The 23,990-nt window shown below is 46.1% G+C and overlaps 1 protein-coding gene and 1 non-coding gene across 2 annotated transcripts; one reads left to right on the top strand and one right to left on the bottom strand.

The window, feature by feature from the left end:
- Positions 1 to 1,558: 1,558 nt before the first annotated feature.
- On the top strand, positions 1,559 to 1,682 carry LOC128779805 (small nucleolar RNA SNORA28). Its single transcript, XR_008425886.1, has one exon. It is a non-coding gene; the product is annotated as a small nucleolar RNA SNORA28 (small nucleolar RNA).
- A 5,773-nt stretch (positions 1,683 to 7,455) lies between these two features.
- RHBDD2 (rhomboid domain containing 2) lies at positions 7,456 to 18,275 on the bottom strand. The gene is made up of 4 exons (XM_024571667.4): positions 18,010 to 18,275; positions 15,589 to 15,996; positions 11,287 to 11,437; positions 7,456 to 8,429 (listed from the first exon to the last, which is right to left on the bottom strand). The coding sequence occupies exons 1-4, from the start codon at positions 18,194 to 18,196 to the stop codon at positions 8,066 to 8,068; spliced, it is 1,110 nt and encodes a 369-aa protein (XP_024427435.2). The 5' UTR covers positions 18,197 to 18,275; the 3' UTR covers positions 7,456 to 8,065.
- Between the last annotated feature and the right edge of the window lie 5,715 nt (positions 18,276 to 23,990).

Raw genomic sequence — 23,990 nt, 5'->3', positions numbered from 1 at the left:
GGGCCACAAATGGTCACACCTACTCCTGAAGTAAGCATTTCCAGAGGCTTCCTGCCAGCTGCCTGGTTATCTCACGCACTGCCAACAGCATGGAGGGTTTGTGTAAAGGCAGAAGGATGGTGGGGAATGGGATTGGGGAAGTAGGCTGGGATTGCGTTGGGCAAGGTGGAGGGAGAGGGCGGGGTTAGGTGGTCCTCACCTGAGTGCTCATTTTGCTCTGTGAAGTGACATGTATACATGTATGTATGTACAACATGTACTTGTGCAGGTCACCTTATGCATGATTCTGTGTGTGGATAGGTATGAATACACACAGTTGTGTGCCTTAATCACATACACACGGGAACCTGCCTAACCAAGCACAGATTCACGGGAGATGCTGGAATGCTAAACAGTGACCGGGAATGCCGAGACTGCAAACTTCTGTTTCCCTAAAGGATGTACAGAGAAGCCACTCTCGGGATGTGTGCCTTCCTGGACTCCACCACGATTCAGTGTAACACGGCACCCGTCTTCCTGGACTACTACATGGAGGCTGAGGACCACATACCCAGATCCTGAAGGGGAGAGCTGCCGCAACAGGACGGCGACTCTGAAACCCACAGGTGTGCCTTCCAGAGGGGATGAAAACCATTTGAACAGTGGCTTAAGAACAGATAAGGGTATGAGGAATACTTGGGTGTGTTTTTGGCTTATAGCCTGGTGGGGAGTGGGGGCAGTGCTGGGTCTCACGGGAGAGCAGGGCTCCAAGCAGGAGAGCTCCCAGCACCTCCCCCACCCCCCACCCCGAGGTTGGAATCCTATGAATAGAAACCTGTTTCCCTCAACACTGTTGTTGGGTCGTGCACCAAGGCGCACCAAGGCGCCACGTGCACGAGCCCTGGTTTGCTTGGTTACACTACCGCAGCCATCAATTTCCTCTCTGCCCACTTAGCCTCTGTGCCCCAGTTCCCTGCCCCACCTACTGGACCCATACCTCCCTGTCTTTGCTCACACTGTCAGCCTCTATCTTCCTGGTCCCTCCCATGCCTGTTTAACTCTCCTCCTCCCAGGAGTCTCTTCTCTGACCCTCCCCGGTGGGCTCCTCTCAGTCTCACTCCCCATGGCCTATCTCCCTTAATGAACTATGAGTGCATCCGTCGCAGGTCTGGTTCTTTTCCAGCTTCCTGTCCTCAGAGCCTGCCACAGGCCTGGAACTCAGTAGTTGCTCACAAAGTATTTGTTAGAAAGAAAGAGAGAAAGAGAGAGAAACAGAAAGGGAGGAGAAGGGAGGAGAAGGGAAGAGGAAAAGGAAAAGGAAAGAAAAAGAACAGGTGCTTGAAGGAAAGGAATGAAGCCCCACAGAACTGCTTATTACATGCCGTAACAGCCCTTATATGTGTTGTGGTTATCTACAAATCTGATTGGCGAGTTCCTCCGGGACAGGAGCCAGGTTTTTTCCCCTCTGTACCCACAGAACTGGGGAGCACAGTTTGCCCCGGGTTAGGTTTTTAAAGGCTGCAGTGGTACGATTCTGCTTCTCTGCTGCCTCCTGCTGATAAAGAGAGGAAACTGTTGCAAGCAGCACTCTGGCAGATGATCAAAACTGTCTGACACGATCTGAGCTTGCTATAGCAACATTGTCTAACCTATTCCGGCCCTCTCTCCTCCATGAGACAAGCTGTTATATAGACTTAGACGGTGTAAAATGGAGAGCATTATGTTAAGTGAAATAAGCCAGACGGTGAGGGACAAATACCATATGATCTCACCTTTAACTGGAACATAATAAATAGAAAAAAAAAAAAAAAAGGAAACAAAATATAACCAGAGACATTGAAGTTAAGAACAATCTAACAATGAACAGGGGGGAGTGGGGAAGGGACAGTGAGGAGAGGGGATTACAGGAACTACTATAAAGGACACATGAACAAAATCAAGGGGGAGGGTGGGGTGGGGGAGGGAGGGGGGTTTGGCTGGGGTGGGGTGGAGGGATGGGGAGAAAAGGCACACAACTGTAATTGAATAACAATAAAAAATAAAATTAAAAAAAAAAGAGAGAGAGGAAACTGGACAAAGTCTGGAAGCTCCTCTGGCAGCAGTGGGTCCCGTCTTGCCTGGGGGTAACAGAGAGGTTTTGGAGTGCAGGAACAATTCTTTCCTCATATTCTTCATTTTCCTAACAACAGCCAGAGGACATGGCTGGCGCTGTCCTGCTTCCCTCCCTCCAAAGCCTACTCTCCACGGAAGGGTATGTGCTCAGTATCTGACTGATCCCCTGTACCGCAGCTCTCCAGGCTGGTCTGGGGAGCTTCTGAGAACCTGAGTTACAATTCTCTTTTTGTCCATTCCTTCCCCTAAGCCCCCAGCCTGAAATCCCCAAAAGCAGGGATCACCTGTTCATTGATTCATTCAACAAATATTGTCAGTCTCATGTTGGGGGTTCTCTGCCCTCACCAGTCTGGGTGGACTTGTACCTTCATTTCAGTCTCTAGCCACAGCCTGAGGATTGGCAGACACCTGATGTTTTCAGACATGGGACACACTAGTGGATGATTCAATAGGCAAAAGGGGGAGGGACTTTGGATCCCCTCTACGTCCTCTAAAATGTATATGGAGGGGAGAAATGGCCCTCTCTAACTTTGGTCCAGGCTTCTTGCTGTTTTCTGAGGCCAGACCAATGGAAGTCCAGGGGAGCAAAAAGACTGATGTCAATGTAGGAAATTTCCAAACCTGTAAGAATTTTTTATGAGTTTCTTTGAGTCAAACAGATAACAATTGCTGGGAAGCAAAACCTCAACAGATTGAGAAAATGCTCCAGAGAAAGGCAGTTCTGCACCCTGCTTTATACATCACAACCGAAAGAGAAGAAGTGGGATGAAGACTTCCAGTCAAGATGGAGGCATAGGTAGTCACGTTTCACCTCCTCGCACAACTACAAAAAGAATTACAACTAGCCAGGGCTGGTGTGGCTCAGTGGATTGAGCACTGGACTGCAAACTAAAAGGTCACTGATTCTGTTCCCAGTCAGGGCACATGCCTGGGTTATGGGCCAAGTGCCCCGTAGAGGGCATGCAAGAGGCAACCACTCATTGATGTTTCTCTCCCTCTCCTTCTCCATCCCTTCCCCTCTCTAAAAATAAATAAATAAAATCTTAAAAAAAAAAAAAGAATTACAACTAAATTGCAAAACAAATAACACCCAGAACTGTCAGAAGATTGAATTGTATGGAAGTCCGACAACCAAGGATTTAAGGAAGCCACAATCATCCAGACGCATAGAGAGGTGGAGACACAGAGATGGGACGGAGAAGTGAGGACACTCGGTGTGGCACAGAGAGGCAGCGGTGGCTGCAGAACAGGCACAGGCGGTCGTATATTCACATGTGGTATATTCACATGGGGTGATACCTTGGGAGCAAACAATCCCAGCCTCAGGCCAGACCGCACAGTCCAGGGTTCCAGTGTGGGGAAGATAAATCCCCATAACTTCTGGCTGTAAACACCAGTGAGAATTGGGGTGGCAGAAGAAACTGCCAGATTTTCAGAAAACTTCGTAAAAAGTGCCTACACAGTCTTAAAACATATGCAAACCCACCCACTTTGGGATTCAACACCAACGCAATGGCTGGAAGGGTTCCAGTTGCATATAGGAAAGGGATAAAGTGAATGGAAATGGGGCGAGTGCCAAGCAAACCCCCAGAAGCCAGGCAGTGGCACAGTCCCCTCTCCAAGCCCTCCCCCCCCCACAGAGCCACAAAGCAGTTAAGTGGATTACCCCACTCCAGCGATTTCCCAAGGCTCCACCCCATACAATTGACAGGTGCCTTTTACAGGGAGCCAAAGCAACTCTACATAATACACAGAAACAAACACAGGGAGGCTGCCACATATAGGAGACAAATAAATATGGTCCAAATGAAAGAACAGAACAAAATGCCAGAAAATAACTACATGAAACAAAGATAGCCAACCTATCAGATGTGGAGTTCAAAACACTGGTGATCAGGATGCTCAAAGAACTCAGTGAGTATGGCAACAACATGAAGGAAGAAATGAAGGTTACACTAAGTGAAATAAAGAAAAATCTACAGGGAAACATCAGTGAAGGGATGGAAGCTAGGATTCAAATAAAGGATTTGGAACATAAGGAAGAAATAAATATTCAATCAGAACAGAAAGAAGAAACAAGAATTCAAAAAAGCGAGGATAGTACAAGATGCTCGGACATCTCCAAGTCTGCCAACATCTGAATCATAGGGGTGCTGGAAGGAGAAGAGGAAGAGCAAGAAATTGAAAACATATTTGAAAAAAATAATGAAAGAAAACTTCCCTAATTTGGCGAAGGAAATAGACATACAAGTCCAGGAAACACAGAGTCCCAGACAAGTTGGACTCAAAGAGGACCACACCAAGACACATCATAATTAAAATACCAAAGGTAAAAGATAAGCTCTTAAAATCAGCAAGAGAAAAGTAGAAAGTTACCTACAAAGGAGTTCCCATAAGATTATCAGCTGATTTCTCAAAAGAAACTTTGCAGACAAGATGAGACTGGCAAAAAGCATTCAAAGCAATGAAAAGCAGGTACCTAGAATGGAAGGACAGATAAAGTGCTTCCCAGACAAGGTAAAACAAAAGGAGTTCATTATCACCAAGCTATTTTACATGAAATGTTAAAAGGACTTATTTAAGAAAAAGAAGATCAAAACTATGAACATTAAAAAGGCAACAAATTCACAATTATCAACAACTGAATCAAAAACAAACAAACAAAAAACTGTAAAACTAAGCAAACAACCAGAATAGGAACAGAATCATAGGTATGGAGATCATTTGGAGGGTTATCAGTGGGATGAGGGTGGGGGAAGAATGTGGGAAAAGGTGTAGGGATTAAGAAGCACAAATAACACCCAGAACTGTCAGAAAATTGGTAGGTACAAAACAGACATGGAGAGGTTAAGAATCGTATAGGAAATGAGAAGCCAAAGAACTGATATGTCCGACCCATGGACATGAACTAAGGGGTAATGCAGGCTCCGGCCCTCGGGGTCCGTGTGTTGTGGCTGCGACAAACAAATCCACGCGGACTACAGAAGTCCTGTGGAGAAAAAGGGATGGCAGGGCTGCTGAGTGAGAGCTAGACAGGCTTTTAGTGCTGTTCTGGGTACATTACATGAGGATGGTCCGCATTTACTATGCCCAGGTTCGCTGTAGGTGATTACCTTTTACTGATAACAGAGGAAAGAATGTTGCTAATTCAAAGAGGATGTTGCAAATCAAGGGGGAAAGTGGTTAAACTGGTTATACTCCATACTTGAGGTTTAGCACAGATTTTAGGAAGTTACTTTAGAGATATGCAGTAAACATTTGCTGCCTCAATCCAGGGTGAGGGGGTTTTAGCAAAAGCAAGCTTCGTAGCAAGCAGCCTAGGTACAATGCAGGCCTGATTCCCTATGGGAAAACCGATCTGTGGGTTTTTCCGAATCAGGGGCTGGGCTACATTCGCCATACCACATAGACAGGTTCCCTATAAAGGGGGGAAGGGGGCGGATTGCTGGACGGAAGAGGGGCTACTGGGGAGAGAGGGCAAAGGGAGAAAAATTGGGACAACTATAATAACCTAATCAATAAAATACACTTAATTGGAAAAAAAGAGAGAAGACATTAAGGGGGTTATGTGAAATCCCCTGGTGATAGACTAGGGAGGTGGGAGAAAGCAAAGCAGGGAAACTTCTGGGATTGGATAAACAGTAAATGATAGACACTTCTTTTACATAGGTTGGGTATAGGATAGTTAACAGTCAACAACTAAATAACAATGAGGGGATCTGTGGTCTCCACTCTGGTGCTCTGGTGTGGTGTCTGTGTATTCAGGGGTCCAGCAAAAAGAAATTACTTTGACATGCCAAAGGTATGTTATCATACATGCAAAAAGACAATAGACAGGCTTGATTAAGGTAAAGATTGACTTTGGTCAGGGTAGATTCTAGCCTAGGACATGACTACTTGCCATAAACTGCTTTTGGTTAATAAGTTTTCATTTCATCTGTGGTTACTTTAGGTCTCTGAGTTGATAAGGCCACCACGCAGGCCTCCCCTGAGCCATTCAGGTTTAGTTTGTGGCCCCTTTCCATCCACACCAAGAAGTCTCAGAGCAGCAGTCGCAGTAGGGGCCCAAGTCAGGGGCTGCTGCTGGCTGCTCCGCCAGCCCCATCCTGCCTCCCTGGAATCCCATTAGTAAAACCAGGAGTGGAGGAGATGGTTGGACTGAATGACCTCCTAGGACCCTCACAGGTCTGCTATTTGGGGACTTGAAAGAGGGCCCTCCAGCCAGACCATCTCCAAGGCCCTCAGCTTCCACAGCGCCAGGGCACAGTCCACACTGGAAGGTCAGACACAAGGGATGACCCCTTGCCACACTGGGAGCAGGTGACCCTCTCATCTGCCTCTGGATACAGACCTGAGACTGGAGGGAGAATGCCTAATGGATACACAGAAGCCTGTGTTCATGGAGTGACACTATGGGAAAGGTGTCATTGCAGACAGGCCCCAGGCCAGGCCCTGCTAGACCTGAGACTGCAGGCAAACCCCAGCTGTAGTCCGGGCACCTCACTCCTCGGCTGGCTATCCTATTTCACAATCTGGCTGTGGAGTCGCCCTCTCAGCTTCACCCTCCACCCTCTTGTCTAGTGCAGGCCACCCAGGGGCCTGTCACTGCCTGTCCTCATCTGGGCTGGGTGGACTCATACATGTCTCATCCACCTCTAATACCCAGCACCTGCCGAAGAGCCAGCCCAGAGTAGGCCTTTCATGTATTACAATACCCATGAAAACACCTGCAACTTTGCGTTTTTTCAGTGGGATCCCACTGTAAGGAGCTCCAGCTGAGGGCTTATTAGGAGCCAGGAGCTCTGCTCAGGCTGGTCAGGTGCATGTTGACTCACATTCCTGTCCTGTCCTGCCTCAGAGGAGCCACCCTCCACCCCAAACTACGTTTCCTGGACTCACTTGCCAAAAAGTTGGCTCTCGGTTAATTTGGCCCACGGGAGACCCTATTAGGTGACAGGCAGAGGAACTAGGGCACTTCCCCCACCCCCCGACCCCCATTCTTGCTTCAGATGCTATCACTGCCAAGGCCCGCTCTCACTCTTTGGCATAAGGTCTTGCCAGGCAGCCCTTCTTGCGCCGATTCCACTTGGAGCTCTGGTAACACCTCCCCCTCCTCCCTAAGCGCAGTAGTGGCTTCCAGCTTTGCCAGTCTCACAGTTGCCAAACTTTCCCATTTGCCCTTTCAACTCTCCTAGCACCTTTGCAACTCATTCCCCGTGTCAGATACCCACCGGGTGGAGGACGTGTGCCTGACTCGCCGCCTGCTACAGCTCTCCTCTTTGCAGCCAGGCCCTCTACCACCTCCGCCCAAATCCCGCTCTGCGTCCCCAGCCAGACCACGAAGAGACCACAGACAGCAGCAGGTTAGAGGTTGTTTCTTTATACAAAGGTAATCAACATTGTAATCAACATTACGGAACCACCAGCATGCTGCTGCGGTTCACGTTGCTCCTGCTCACCACTCTGGGGCAGAAGTGTTAATGGGTGGGGAGTGGGCAGCCACGGCAGGGGAGAAACACTACCCAGGCCTGGGGACTGCTGAGCCCACCACCTGGGAGCTCCAGAAAGGAAGACACACACAGACACCATACAATCAGGAGTACTACCCACGGTGACAGGAAGAAAACGCAGGGCTGGAACTAGCTACCGACAGCCACTGACAACCAGGTGTTCTTTGGGCAACAGGACAGCAGGCGGGAGGAGCCCTGGGCCTGAGCCAAGATGCCCAGCTGTGCCGCTACAGGCTAGGTGGCTCCACGTAACCGTAGCCTCGCTAATGCAGGTATACACTGGGGACCATGAACTGGACTTCACAAAGTTCTCATGAGGATGAAATACAGACATACACCACAGTTCTTAACACAGAGCCTGGCACATAGAGGTGTTCAATAAATAAATTTCTGTCAAGAAACCTCAGCTCAGAGAGGACCTTCTTCAGAAGAAGGTGTAAGATAATCTCCCTAGACGTTTCCCATCAGGGGATCAGGGCCCTTGAGCCCTCCTTGGAGACTGCAGTCACTGGCGTGGGCAGGGCCCCAGCACATACAGTTCCAGGGCAGTTGAGAGGGGCGGGGGGCTGGGCCCCTAAGGAGGCCCCTGTGGAACCCGGGCAGACTCCGGAGGAGTTAGGGGTTGTGCCAAAATGGTTCTGCACATAACACAGGCCAGAGGCAGGCTGGTAGGGAGGCAGGCTGGGCATGTGCCCAGAACCAGGAACACAGGCTGGCCAGGAGGCTAGTTTCTGGCCACTGGTGTGCTGCATCTGGGCAACAGGGTGGCTTGGGGACAGGTGAGGGTGGCCGCTCTGTGTGGGGTAAGAGCCGGGCACAGGGTTCAGCCTGGAATGGAAAAAGAGAGAAAATGGTCATTCAGCTAGAAAAGCCAAGGCCCAGAGCACCCCTAGCTGTCATTCCACATGAGAAAAGGCTGGAGTCACTGTACTGCTTACTATTACAACATGCTTTGGACATTTGCTCTAAGTACCAAGCAGGGAAAAAGGTTAAACTCAACCACAGGGAAAAAGGTTAAACTCAACCAAACAGAAGACAGATATCCAGAGAGCAAAGGGTCCACTCATGGTCCTGCAGCAAGCCAGCAGGAAGAAGGGACATTGGGCTCGTGACTGAGACCACCTGAGTGTAACCTACTCATGGCAGCTTGCAACCTGGATGGGGAGATGGGGACCAGATCACAGTGGTCAGGGGCTGGCTGAGTGATTCTACCCAGAAAGAGTGGACCCATGCCTGCGGGAAGGAGGGTGGGACGGCTCTAATGGGGTAGCACTGGGCTTGGGCCCAGGCCTTGCCTGTTGTGGTATTTTCTACCTGTGATTTCAGAAACGACATTTGTAGCTCAAAGTCCCGGCTGGCAGAGACTGAAGTGACAGTGGTGGGGAACGGTCTGTGCTGAGGTTAAAGACCCCGCCATTGACACGAGTGGGTGGGACTGTGGGTGGGGACACAGCTTGAGGGTTTTATCCTCTGAACTTTTGTGCGAAGTTCCAAATGTGGAGGACAGATGCCAACACCACTGATGTCTGTTAGGTGACTGGACTGAACCTGCATACATTTGAATCAAAGGCCTGACCTCACAAATCGAATGTACGAGTAAGTACAGACACGGGACACTTAACAGCGCTTCTCCTGGGATATTTTAAAACGTAGAGATTTTGGCCTACCAGAAGCTCAACAAGGGCCTCCAGGGAGGCCAAGCTGCCCAAACGCATGTGCGATGTTGCCCCCGTGCCACCGTCAGCCCATCTGACACGTTCTGTTCTGGGTGCCAGCGGCAGGCCAGGCCAATGAGGGGCCAAACACCATGACAAATGTGGAAGGAACTGGAAAAGTTACCATGTCGCCCCACCCAGACCTGCAGGTCATGGTAAAGTGGGGTCACACCTGGCACCAATGAGTCACAGTTACAGAGAGGTGACTGCAATTCAGTGTGGAAGAACTTCCTCATCAGGGACTGCCTTGGAGAGTGAGCTCCCAGCCACCAGGGAGTGTTAAGTGAAGGCTAGGTGACCGTGACCACTACCAACTGTTTGGAAGGAACTTTCACTCGAGGACCCCTTAAGTCCTCTCAAGATTTCATGAGAACAATTAAAAGTCAAATAGCCACAATTCACTTCACTCTATATTTAAACAGTCTCCCACACATTTAGACCCCAGGAATTACTTGCCTGAAGCAAAGTGAGTGAATCTGCATTTCTGTTTTTTGCAGTTACCCACCCTGCCAAAAACATGCCTTTAAAAAAGGGTCAAAGGATCCTAGACTGTATGGCTCAGTTGGTTGGAGCATCATCCTGAAGACCAAAAGGCTGCGGGTTTAATTCCTAGTCAGGACACATACCCAGGTTGCGGGTTCGATCCCCAGTCAGGGTGCATACAGGGGGCAACCAACAGATGTTTCTCTCCCTCTCTCTCCCTTCCTCACTTTCTAAAAGCAATGGAAAAATGTCCTTGGATGAGGATTAAAAAATAATTATAAAACATCTTTAAAAAAACATTTTGTATTTATTTTTAGAGAAAGGGAAAAGAAGGGAGAGGGAAACAGTGTGTGGTTGCCTCTCACGTACCCCTGGGTTGAGGACCTGGCCTGCAACCCAGGCATGTGCCCTGACTGGGAATCGAACCAGCAACCCTCTGGTTCACAGACAGGCACTCAATCTGAGCCATACCTGCCGGTCTATAAAACACCTGTGTGTGTGTGTGTGTATGTGAGAGAGAGAGAGACAGAGAGGGGGAGAGAGAGAGAGAGAGAGAGAAAGAAATGGTCAAAAGGCCTTGGACTGGTAAAGGCTGAGAATCTCCACCTCCTAAAATAAAATCGGATTCCAACTTAATCCAAACCCTGTATCCAGGCAGGCATGGAGGGCAAAATGTACTCCACACATAGATTAGGGGCAGAAAAGGGCTACTGACATCTGGCCTTCACAGTGAGTCAGCCTTCCTTTCAGAGGGACTGTTGAAGGAAAGAAAAGCTCTTACAGTGTGAAATCTCAGCATGGACAGAAACCAGAGAAGGACGAGAGGCCAGCGGTGTGGCACAGTGGAAAGGGAGTGAGGAAGACCTGGCAGCAGGAGGCCCTAGCTTTAGACTGAGTTCTCCTGCCTGTGTTACATGCAAAGACTCTTGTCCTCTTTGGGCCTCCTCTCTAAAAGGAAGGACTGAGGCTCCAAGAGCTCTGAAGGCTTGCCCAGCACTTTTCATTGAGAGTTAATGAGCCTGGATTAGAAAACAGTAAACGTCACCTTTTCTTGCTAGGTGGCGAGGAAAACCCTACCTTTCAGGTCTTGGGCTGTGCTACCTCCTAAGCCACTGAGTCAGCCGTGTGAACTGTGTGTGCTTTTTACCAGTGTCACGCTAGAGCCCAGTGCAACCTGCAGAGTGCTTGTCAGTGCTAAGCATTGGTAATAACACTAGGTGGGGCCACTCCCTCCCGGTATGCCACAAGTCACTCAAACTGCGTCACGCACAAGTGCTTCCAATGCCTTCCCTTTCCCACTCCCGCTCGCTCCTGACTTCAGACGCAGTTGGGCAGAATCCAGAGTGCTCAAATCTAAAGTGCACAGATTTCCTGGGCCAGGGCCGCCCACATCCTATACCTTTTTTCCCCATGATACCGAACCAGTCACACCTTCTACAGGCCCTGGAATGGCTTTAAGAATAAGATTTAAGGGTTCTGTAACTTACTTCCGGCTCTGGGCTGCCCTTCTTTCAGCTGAAGAGCCCGAGATGTACTTGAGCATCGAAATCCTCCTCATAAGGCTGAAAGGGAACTTCTGGTCGAGCTTCAGTGCTACTCGCTCTGAGAGGTCGAGGGAATAGCAGTACGTGAAGCCATCTGAGGTTGGCATATTAAGTAAAATTCGAGGTAGCTGAAGAGAGGAGGGCTGAACACTCCCCAGAGAATACAGGCTCCCACATTTGTAATACAGGGGCATTAGTGCCTTTTCCACCATAAATTCTGACTGGAATTTCAAGCTCAAGGAACAACAAGAGTTGCGCTTCCATCCCCTGTACCTCAGAGAGCACAGTACCCAACAAAAGCTGACCTATGGAAGACCCTGCTGGGGAAATAACCTAGCCTAGAGAGATCATGGAAGGCTTTCTCTATGGAAGTAACGTGTATGCTAAACCTTAAATTGTGAGTAGCAATCGCTAGAAGGTGGGGGCGGGGTGGAGAGAAGACGTCCCTACAGAAGCACCAGGGTAAAGTTGTTTCTTTAGGCCGTCATCTTAACTTGAATGTTACTGCATTTGCAGCAAGAAAATTCATTGCTGGACTGGACCACTTCACTCATTACAGGACATTTAGCATCCCTGGCCACCAGCCGCTAAATGGCAGTAGCACCTGGTCACTGTGATAAGGGTCCATAATCAGGAGGAAAATCAAAAGAAACAGGCCCAGAAATGACAGAGGTGATGACATTAACAGACAAGTATTTTAAAATAGCTTTTATAAATGTGTAAGTACATGTGTTTAAACAAAAACATAAATATAATGAAGAAAGGGATAAACAATCTCAATACAGAAATAAAAACTATAAAAAAGAGCCAATGGAACCTCTTGAGCTGAGATATGCAACATGACAAATAAAAAACTAACTGGATGGATTTAACAGCAGAACAGACACTGCAGAAGAGATCACTGAACTTGAAGGCAGTGTGATAGAAACTATCCAAACTGAAATGTAAAGGAAAAAGAGCTAAAATATAAACAATAAAAAAATAGAGTATCTAGGATCCATTGAACAATATCAAGTAGTTTAACATATGTGTAATTGGCATCCTAGAAGAGGAGAAAAGATAGAAAAAAATACTTGAAGAAACGGTATGTATATTTTTCGATGTGATAAAAACTCTAAACTCACAGTTCCAAGATCAGTAACTCCAAGCTGGGTAAACACAAAGGCACATGATAAACATCTAAAAACTAATGATAAAAATAATTGTGAAAGGAGCCACAGAAAAACAATGAATTAAACACAGAAACAATAAAAATGATCCCTGATTTCTCATCAGGAACAATACAAACCAGAGGTAATGCAAAAACATCTTTAAAACTGAAAGGAGATCAGAGAAGGCTAAGGCGTTTTCAAATAATCAAAAGCAGAAAGAATTTGTCACCAGCATACCCACTGTAGAAGAAACGTTAAAGGAGGTTTTTCAGGCTAAAAGAAAATTATACTAGGTGGAAACTTGGATTTGCACAAAAGAATGATGAAAAATAGAAATGATAAATATGTGAGTAAAAGTTGCTATTTTAGTTTAAGAAATATAATTGACTGTTTAAAACAAAAGTAACAAAATTAGAACAAAAGTAATAGGCCCTGGGAGAGTAACTCAGTTGGTCAGAGCATCGTTCCCATATGCCAAGTTTGCAGGTTCAATCCCTGGTCAGGGCACATACAAGAAGCAAGCAATGAAAGCATAAATAAGTGGAACAACAAATCGATCTTACTCTCTCTCCTTCCTTCTCTCTCTCTCTCAATAAAAAAAATCAAAAAGAATAATAAGCCCTGGCCAGTGTGGCTCACTGGATTGAGTGCCACCCTGTGTACCCAAAGGTCACTGTTTTAGTCAGGACACATGCCTGGGTTGCGGGCCCGGTCTCTGGTTAGGGGCGTGCGAGAGGCAACCAATCGATGTGTCTCTTGCACATCAATGTTTCTCTCCTTCTCCTTCTCCTTCTCCCTTTTCTCCCTTCTCTCTAGAAATAAATAAATAAAATCTTTCAAAAAAGAAAAAAATAACAGCAGTGTATTATGAGGTTTATAACATGTAGAAATAAAATGTATGACAATAACACAAAGGAAAGAAGGAAGGCAAATATAAACTGTTAAGATTCTTACATTATATATAAAGTGATATACAGGGTAGGAGAAAAGTAGGCTTATAGTTACTTGTATGGAAAATAATTTATTAGTAAATATATTAGTAAATTAGTAAATATATAATTTATTAGTAAATAATCATTAGTAAATAATAATATAAGAATAAACTCTGTTTGTGTACTCACAACTGTAAACCTACTTTTGCCCCACCCTGTATTACCTGAAAGGAGTCTGTGATAAACTAAAAATGCTTATTGTAAACTCTAAAGCAACTACTAACAAATAAAACAAAGAGGTTAATTACAGGAACTACTATAAAGGACACATGGACAAAACCAAGGGGGAGGGTGGAGGTGGGGGAGGGAGGTGGGTTCACCTGGGGTGGGGTGGAGGGATGGGGAGAAAAGGCATACAACTGTAATTGAATAACAATAAAAATTAAAACAAAACAAAACAAAACAAAACAAAGAGGTTAATAGTCAAACAGTGAAGATAGAATACTAAAAAAATGTAATTGAAGGTGGTAGAGGGGAAAAAAGAACATGTGGGACAAAGAGAAAATCAACAACAAACTGGGAGACTTAACCCCAATCATATCGATAATTACACTAAATGTACACGAGCTAAACATGCCATGTGAAAGGCAAAGCTTGGGGAACCAACTACATGCCATCTGTAAGAAACATGTTTCAAATATAAAGGCACATTTTTTTTAAAAAAAAGGATGGAAAAATATATACCATGTAAATTCCAATTTTAAGAAAGCAGAAAACTGGAATAATTATATTATTATCAGGCAACAAAAATGTTAGGAGAAAGAAGAGTAACAGAGATTAAAGGGTCAATTTCATAATGATAAAGGGGGAACTCGCTAAGATGACATAACAATCCTAACTGTGTGTTTATCCAATAACAGAGTTTCAAAATACTTGAAGCAAAAACTGACAAGCACTGAAAGGAAATATCAGGCAAGTCCACAATTTTAGTTTGAGGTTTTAACAGTCCTCTCAGTAATTGAGAGAACAACTATAGGGATATAGAAGGCTTGAACAATATTAACCCTTGACTTAACTGACACACACCTGCCAACCGCAGAATGCACATTCTTTTCACATACACACAGAACATTCACCAAGACGTACCGAACGCCGGACCAGAACTTATTGAGAAGGACTGCAATATTACAAAGGATGTTCTCTACTTTATGAAATAAAATTATAAATCAGTAACAAAAAGAAATCTGGAAAATCACTGAATATTTAGAAATTAAACAACTCTCTTATAAATAACCGCTGGGTCAAAGAAGAAATCCCAGGGAAAATTAGAGAATGTTTTTAACTAAGTGATGATAATACAACAGGTGAACATGTGTGGGGTGTAACTAAAGTAGCGCTTACAGGGGAATATTTAGGGTTGAATTTTCACCTGGAAAAAGGTTTAAAAATCAATAAAAACTAAATAAAAGTTTAAAAATTACAGCTACATTATCAATGGGTATTTATTTGTATACTACCTACCCTACTAGCTCATCGAATCACAAATAGAAGAGACTTTAGGAATGCACCTGTCTAACCCGACACTACAACTCCGATGTTTCAAACAAGTAATCTACTTTGTATTTTAGATTTTTTCCCACTAATTGCCAGAATATTTATATAAGGGATATAAGGTTTAACCTAAGTTTTTAACCACTCGTACAGTAAAAACCTATCATTAAAAAAGTTGTTTTTTTTCTTCCCTAAAAGAGTAAGCCAAACAAAAACTAAAATAAACAAACCTATGTTCCCTATTTTCTTCATGGAACTTCTCCACCTCACGGTGAGATTCTTCCAATGAAAACTCTTAACATAATTAGTCAAATGTACATTTACAGCTTAGTTGACAAGGAAAAAAAAATCTAATCAGAATATTTTACTAACTGGTGGTACTAAGCTGGCATGCAGATAGCTATGTTGGTATTTTCCAGATGAGGAAATTCTCATCTACAAAAGGGAAGCGACCCACCCAAGGCCACATGATTTTCAAAGCTGAAGCCAGAACCCATAGTACCTACACCTGAACCCATGGGTCTATCTATGGGACCCCCCTGCCCAGACACTGTAACTTGGTTCACCCTTTGGGATGTCATCATTCTACAATTCCCTTCTAGAAAGGATACATGCTAGCCCAACTCCAAGCCCACAGACGTTACTGAGAAAAGAGGTCTGGGGAATGAGCCAGGAGGCACACAGCAGGAGCCACGGCACCAACATTGAGGGTACCACCACGCCAAGTACCAGGGCCCTCCTCATCCGAGAGCGGACAGCGCTGACTCCCAGCATGGCAAAAGCCACTGGGGTGAAACCTCTGGCATCCTCCACTTCCCCCAGCTTCGACAGTGATGACACAGCCTCAAACGACAGGAAGATGATAGCGGAGATGAGGGCGAAGATCACGGTGAAGAAGCAGTGGCGGACGGTGCCCACGGTTCTCTCGAAATTGCCAGCAAAGCGCCAGATGATGACAGCACCACAGAGCAGGGAGACTGGATTCTCATAGACAAAGATGTAGGTCACCAGCCTGTAAACTGCAGAGGGGGTGGGTTAGAGGCCTGACAGTGGGTTGCTCCAAGGGGGGAAGGACAGGTTACAACCCTGAGTAGCCCCATAATATAGTACTCAGAGCTCGTGGAAATTGGCCAGAAGCCAACATAAGCAGTGGGAAGCAACAATGAAGAACCCAAGATTCAAAGTAAAGGCATGAATGACTAAATTCCTGCTCTTTCCCACACCTGGAGTAAGTCTTATCAGTGACTGATTTCCATGTGGAAAAAAAAAAAAAAGAACACTTTTTAGCATGGGATGGTCTTCGAATTTGGAATTTGTGCTTTATGCCCCTTTTTTTAGGTTTTAATACTGACCTATCTCACCAGGCAGTTTGAGGGTTAATTAATTGTAACAGCTTCAGGGTGGATTGAGTGGGTGTCCCTTAACACTCTGTGCCAGTCTCCTCGGCTGTAATCCTGACCTCTCCTTCCATAGTGGCTGTTCAGAGGAAGAAAAAAGGGACCATAAATTATTTTGCACCTATAAAGATTATCACTATAATCTAGTTATAAAAAATATATAAATTGTCACTAATAGTTACAAAACTCAGAAGTCTTCCTTGAAAGTGCTTACCCAGTCCTATAGGTGGAATACTTTATGTGCAGTGAGACAGCAAAGGATTTCACTTTTATTTTTCTAAAGGCAGTCATCTCTTATGTACCTTTATGTCCTTGGAGGCCAAAACAGTAAACTGAAGAAGGGGGACTGGCGAAGCGGCAGTAATACTGGACTCGGGAGCCTAAAGACTTGGAGTGGAGTCTTGGCTCCCCTGTACTGGCCGGCTGAGCTTAGTCATGGGCCCTCTTAGCTTCAGTTTCCTTACTATGAAGTAACGGGGTTATACTTGAGGCCTTTAAAGGTCTTTTATGTGCCTAATACTCACATGCCCACAACCCCACACTCAGAAACTGTAAATGAAAGAAAAAGGGGGACCTCGGTTTAGGCTGACATTTTGCATCTATGACATGCTCTGCCTGCCGTGGTGGGTGGAGTTTTAGATGTGGGCAGGGAGGTAGGCTCTGATCCTCAGTCAGGCCATCTCTGTTAGACAGTCTTCCTTATCTGAAGAGTAATTCATTATGTGTTGAAGTACAACTGTGAAGATTCTGGAAGCAACTCTACATGATTTGAAGATTATAAACCCCAAAGCTCCAGTTCCAAAACATCACACAATGAAAAGAAAAATCTGGGTTCTGTCTCAACTGTATGACTTTATAGCTCTGTGATTCTCTGCATTAAGCCTCAGTCCCATCTAATAATGGGCAATAATAAAGCCTACTTCATGGGATCTCAAGGATTAAATGAGTTTAACCTATGTGTGCGTGTTTTGCAAAACAGCAAGAGTCATGTAAATTCCCCATTTTCCTCCCCAGAAAAAAATGTAATTTTAGGAGATTTTTATACTTAATTGGTCTGCAAATTTCTCTCCCCTAAAGAAAACAAACACCTCTCCCAAACAATTAAGATGCCCCTTTCCCCATGAGCTGGTAATCTGGGTCAGGACTGAGATACAAACGAAGAAGCAGAAGAAATTCTAAACCTTAAATGTCCAGTCCGTTTACAGGAATAGCCACAGATAAACATCTAATGTCTTGATGAAGGCTAGAGAAAAAAAAAATTTCAGTGGGAGTTAAGCCCTAAAGTAGGCGTAGCTGTCTACATAACAAGGGAGGGGGGAGAAGGAAAAGTCCTTCTCCTCGGAGAGCAAGCATGGGTGAAAGAAACCTGTTTGCTAGAGAATGTATGGAGGGGCCTTCATCAGTCCGGTGGCGACAGGAAAGGGAACAAGTTAGGACAGGGAAAGGTTACAGTGATGACGAAGATGGGGCTATGGAAAAACAAAGACGTGGAATACGGGGCTGGCCCTCGGGGGGACAGAGTAATGATGCGTACGAAGTACCAAGAGGTACGACCTGATGGCGCGGGTGCTGGGAGGCTGAAGCCCAGGTCGGAGGAAAAGGGCTGATACCCGGGCCCGGCCTTGCCCTGCTCACCTTGCCAGTTGCGCAGGCAATCGGACCCTAACGAGAGGCCGGAAGGTGGCAGGGGCGGCTGCAGCAGGAACAGGCGGGGCCCGGACACAAGTAAGGAGAGCAGCGCGGTGAAGAAGGTGGCGGATGGCACCTCGGGACACAAGAACCTGCTCCGACACCCGGGTTCAGACACCGCCGCGGCCGCCATAGCTCCAGTGCCTGCAGGGCACAGACAATTCGCCCGCTCCTTCCGCCTCCCTGCAGCCGTCTCCCCTGGCAACTGCTGCGGCGGCCGCCGGAAGCCCCGCCTCACCCAGGCCTCTGCCCAATCCCGTCGCGCGGACCAGCATTCTCCGCACGCCAGCCGCCGGGAGACCTCCTCACAGCCTCTACCTACCGCGGCTAGAGCTACCGCTCGGCTGCGTTGCGAGACCTGTTTCAGGATCTTAGGTTCGGTTTTCACCATCTCCGCTCTACATAGCTAGTGACTATTGTTCCTTGTGGTTTACAGAGCTCGCGCACGCGCCCCGCTCTCTCTCTTTCTCTCCTTCCACACGTGCACATACACTTACCTGTGTTTATCCTCGTTATATGAAGAAACTGATGTCTGGGAAGGTCCCTGGGTAATTCAGTTAAAAGGCAAAGATGGAATTAGAACTCCGGTCCTCCCATTGCTTAGGCACGGGCAAGGGGTCCGGGCACTTATGCTATGGCCTGGATTTCGCTTACAGTGCAGCTGGGGCAGCTTTCCGTGGCTGGGTAGGAGAGACAGGAGTATGGGACTAGAGAGGGATCCTATGAAGGCACTCAAGTGTTAGGAATGTAGTATAACACCTTAATAATCAAGATCTAGTTCAGCACTTCAAGTTAGAAAAGCGCTTTCACCAGAGAACAGGTGTTTAAGGCAATACACTGCAATATTGTTTCCCCAATTACAGACGGTCCAGAAGTGGAGGCAACTTGCCCAAGGTCCCAAGTGGAAAGTGATAGGACTGGGATTTGAATCGGTTTGCTAGGCTCCGATTTTCTGCTCTTTTCGCTATAGTTATTTCCCGCTAATATTCTGCCTCCCTGTATGTAAATTTGACTTGAGGCCCCACAGACAACTGAAAAATAAAGGCTTCACAGTCTGTGCTGGCTGTTCAGATCCATCCTCAGGCCCTACTCCGCCCCTTCTCTGTAGCTCTGGCAGTGTCTGTGTTCCCCTGAACCTCAGGAAGAGAACTTGAGATTCTCTTTTTGTGTTTAGTACTGAAATACAACCATATGATTGTCCAGACATAAATATAAAGCAATGGGACGTATTTGAATACTGTGTACATTTAAACTACTCGTGCGTGACACAGCAGTGGGCATGAAAATGAAGGTTTTACTCAACAGGATGCAAAACATGGGTTAGAAATGTGGTGGAGCTCCTAAAAATAGTGAATGAGAGCCTCGGCTGCTGGAATCGAAGTATGGGCCTTGGGAAGAGTAAGGGGTAGTGGTCCCATCCCTTCTGTGCCAGTCAGGCTGCTACAGGAGTTCTGGGTTTACTTCTAGACCCACATTTTGAAAACACATGTGGAAAAACTAGAGCTTGTCCAACAAACAGTGATGTGTTTGCGAGGGGGAGGGGAGCTTTACATCCTGTCTGAGGAGAAACAAAGGGACCAGAGGGACTCCCAGGTCGGGCCATTGGCTGTAACTATCTAAAGGCCTCTCCTAGAGGAGAAGGAGTAATTTATTCTGTGATTCTCAACAGGGGGGCACTGAGGCAGAATGGTAGAAATGACACAAAAGGAGACACACTTAAGGAAGAACTATGACAGTTTGGGTTGCTCATCCCTGAATGTGCTGCTTTGATCGGTAGTGGGGTCCCTGGTACGAGATATGTGCCAGCAGAGGCCACGTGGTGACCTGATGAGAATGTTGAAGAGAGATTCAAGCATCAAGCTGAAGGTAGAACTAGATGCCTTTTAAAATCTTTGATCCTCAGTTCTAAGACTCCATAAACAAGCACAAATGCACCTGGAGGGTTGATACATTTACCGTTTATCAGAGGGTGGAGGACAACCTCGTTTGGTCTCCTGGCAGAATGAGTGGTGGTGACTTCACGTATCCTACAGCCAAGGCTTGTGTAGTCTAATGCAGGGGTCAGCCAGAGGTCTCCTGACTCTAATACTACCTGTCTCTCTGAGTCTGCCTCCCTCTCTTCACCTTTCCCCCAATTACACTTCCAGAAAGCCCCAAAAATTTCCTTTAAGCTCAGGGGGATATGGAACTAGAATGCAAGAACAGAGCCTTCTTTGAATGGGGTAGGGTTTGCAAGATGGTGGCCGAGTAGGAGGACATATGGCACACCTCCTCCCAGAACCAAAGTGGAAATGACACTAAAGAGAGGACTAGATACCTGAAATAAACCAAAGACTACCCAAAAAAGAGACTTTTAACCAAGGAAGGGGGCAGGCAAGAACACCATGACCCATAAGAAGGGTGAGGTCGTTAAAGGGGCTGGACTGTTCACAAGGGAGGCAGGCCTAGGTGGCGCAGCTGCAGGAGCTTCCACTTGAAAGGCGAGAAGCAGGGAACACAAACCAGGCTCCCAAGCACAGAGCTCCAGTGCGAGGATCAGCAGACCATGGAGCACCCAGTGGTGAAAGGCCACAGGGTTTGTCACTGCTGGGGAGAGACGAGATCCACTGGAGACAAAGCCACTATTTTTTTCTTTTTCTTTCTTAATTCTTAAAGGAGCCAAAGCACAGGTTTTGTGTTCACAATCACTCACGTTGGGTACAAGCAAAGGGAGGGCAGCACAGACCGGAGTCCTGTGAGGAGAGTCGGGAGTGGGAGACACGGGGGAGCTGTGGGGGAGCAGCCATGGGGTTTTACGTGCTGCAGGTTCTGCAGCAGCCATCTGTGTTGAGAACAGCAAGCCCCTCCCAGAGGAAAGGCAAGCCTTACAGTGTGGGATACCACTCCCCCCAACCTCTGGAATCCTGCTCACCCCACCCTGCATCTTTTTTTTCCTTTTTCTTTTTTGTTTAGTTCTGTGTTTTGTCTGTTTCTTTTCTTCTTTGTTTTTTCCCATCCTGCATTTTAACCCCTGCTGAGGATACAGCAACATATGCAGACTCGGAGAGTTGGTGACAGACAGGCTCCGAGTGTATAGTGCAGCCACACTATACACTTCCCTGGGAAACAGACTGGCGTTTCCTCCGCACAGGAGAGCCATAGAAACACCCTCCAGTTTCCAGAAGACCCCAAATTTGGGCTCTGGAGACTCCACCCATTAATCCATCAGGGGCCCTGCCCTGCCGAGTGCAGGGAAAACATCCCAGACACACTCAGACTATGAGTGTGGCTCGGGGGCAGGGGAACAAACCCACCATCTTCCCTGAATCTGAAAGGCACCTGCCACAGGAGTTTCAGAAGTCCCCTCCACCCCACTCTGAGAAGTCCTCTCAGAAACAGTCGGGTCTGTGACTAATCTAAAACTGACAGTAGGCTGGCAGGCAGAGACAGGCGGAGGTGAATCCTGTGGTCACTTGGGGCATTCGCTGACATACCCCTGGGCCCAGTGCTGATAAAAACCAGCCAGCTCAGCCCAACCCGGGCACAGCCAAGCCCAGAGGAATCCAACCACAAACTGTGGATCACTTGTAGCTTCAAACAAGGTGCTGAGAGCTAGACATGGTCAGCACCTGACATTGGCTTATACCAATATCAGACTACATCAGAACCTCTGGCTATAAAAACCTATGGGGGTTGTGGCAGCAGGAGAAACTCCCAACCTCCCAAGAAAGTTCATTGGAGAGTCCCATAGGGTCCTAGAAGGTACACAAGCCCACCCACCCAGGAATCAGCATCTGAAAAGGCACAATCTGCTTGTAGGTAGTGGGGGGAGTGACTGAAAGCCTCCAAGAGCTGAACAAGAAGCATTGTTTCCTTTCAGACCCCTCCCCTACACACAGTGCCACAATGCAGCTAAGAGGGTTGCCCTGCCCTGGCAAATACCTAAGGCTCTGCCCCTTACAATGTAGCAGGCATGCTGAGACAAAAAAGTATGGTCCAAATGAAAGAACAGATCAAAGCTCCAAAAATAGAACTAAGCAGTGAAGAGATAGCCAACCTATCAGATGCAGAGTTCAAAACACCAGTAGTCAGGGTGCTCACAGAAATGGGGAGTATGGTCACAAAACATGAAAAAGTGAAGGCTATGCAAAGTGAGATGAAGAAAAATATACAGGGAACCAACAGTGAAGGGAAGGAAACTGGGACTCAAATCAATGATTTGGAGCAGAAGGAAGAAGTAAACATTCAACCAGAACAGAATGAAGAAACAAGAATTCAAAAAAATGAACAGAGGCTGAGAAACCTCCGGGACAACTTCAATTGTTCGAATATCTGAATTAGAGGAGTGCCAGAAGGAGAAGAAGAAGAGCAGGAAATTGAAAACTTATTTGAAAAAATAATGAAGGAAAAATTCTCCAATCTGGTGAAGGAAATAGACTTCTGAGAAGTCCAGGAATCTCAGAGAGTCCCAGAGAAGTTGGACCCAAGGAAACACACAGCAAGACACATCACAATTACATTACTTAAGGTTAATGATAAGGAGAGGATCTTAAAAGCAGCAAGAGAAAAGGAGACAGTTACCTACAAAGGAGTGTCCATAAGACTGTCAGCTGATTTCTCAAAAGAAACCTTGCAGGCGAGAAGGGGCTGGAAGGAAGTATTCAAAGTCATGAAAGGCAAGGACCTCCATCCAAGATTACTCCACCCAGCAAAGCTATCATTTAGAATGAAAGGGCAGATAAAATGCTTCCCAGATAAGGTCAAGTTAAAGGAGTTCATCATCACCAAGCCCTTATTATATGAAATGTTAAATGGACTTTCTAAGAAAAAGAAGTTATCAAAACTATGAACAGTAAAATGACAACAAACTCACAACTATCAACAACTGAACCTAAAAAAACAAAAACAAATCAAGCAAACAACTAGAGCAGGAACAGAATCACAGAAATGGAGATCACATAGAGAAGAAAGTAAAGGCTTTGGAGGGCGAGGAGAGAGAATGGGGGGAAAGGTACAGGGAATAAGAAGCATGAATTGTAGGTATAAAATAGACAGGGGGAAGTTAAGAATAGTATAGGAAATGGGGAAGCCAAAGAACTTATATGAGCGACCCATGGACATGAACTAAGGTGGGGGGCGGGGAATGCTGGTGGGAGGTGGAGTGCAGGGCAGGAAGGGTAAAGGGGAAAAATGGGAGAACTATAATAGCATAGTCAATAAAGTATACTTTAAGATAAAAAAAATCAATGGCATTTTTATACACCAATAATGAACTATAATAAAGTGAAACTAAGAAAACAATATTTACTATTGCAACAAAAAAATTAAGTACCTAGGAATAAAGTAACTGAGGAGGTAAAGGACCTATATTCAGTAAACTATAGGACACTGAAGAAAGAAACTGAAGAAGATACAAATAAGTGGAAGTATATACTGTGTCCATGGATTGGAAGAATTAACATCATTAAAATGTCCATACTACCCAAAGCAATCTATAGATTCAACGCAATTCCCTTAAGATACCAATTAAGATACCAATGGCATAGTTCACAGGTCTAGAACAAATACTCCAAAAATGTTTATGGAACCAAAAAAGATCCTGAATATCCTTGGCAATCTTGAGAAAGAAGAACACAGTTGGAGGGATCACAATACCTGACATCAAACTATACTACAAGGCCACTGTAATCAAAACAGTCTGGTACTGGCATAAAAACAGACACATAGATCAGTGGAACAGAAGAGAGGACCCAGAAATAAACCCACGTCATTATGGTCAGTTAATATTTGACACAGGAGGCAAGAGCATGCAGTGGAGTAAAAACAGTCTCTCCAATAAATGGTGTTGGGAGAATGGTGCCTGCGAACAACATGAAACCAAAGCACCACCTGGGACCACCCACCAGCATCAACTCAAAACCGACAAAAGACTTAAATATAAGTTGTGA

This window comes from Desmodus rotundus, chromosome 1, assembly GCF_022682495.2.
Source record: "Desmodus rotundus isolate HL8 chromosome 1, HLdesRot8A.1, whole genome shotgun sequence".
Classification (NCBI taxonomy): Eukaryota; Metazoa; Chordata; class Mammalia; order Chiroptera; family Phyllostomidae; genus Desmodus; species Desmodus rotundus.
Note: the sequence above shows the minus strand (reverse complement) of the source record. Positions and strands in the feature narration are given on the sequence as shown.

Coding starts and splice junctions, on each gene's coding strand:
- RHBDD2 (XM_024571667.4), bottom strand. CDS start 18,196: ATGGCGGCCGCGGCGGTGTCTGAACCCGGGTGTCGGAGCAGGTTCTTG. Junction 15,997..18,009: donor TTGCCTGCGCAACTGGCAAG/GTGAGCAGGGCA, acceptor CCCCCTCTGCAG/TTTACAGGCTGGTGACCTAC. Junction 11,438..15,588: donor GCTTGGAGTTGGGCTAGCAT/GTATCCTTTCTA, acceptor TGCCAACCTCAG/ATGGCTTCACGTACTGCTAT.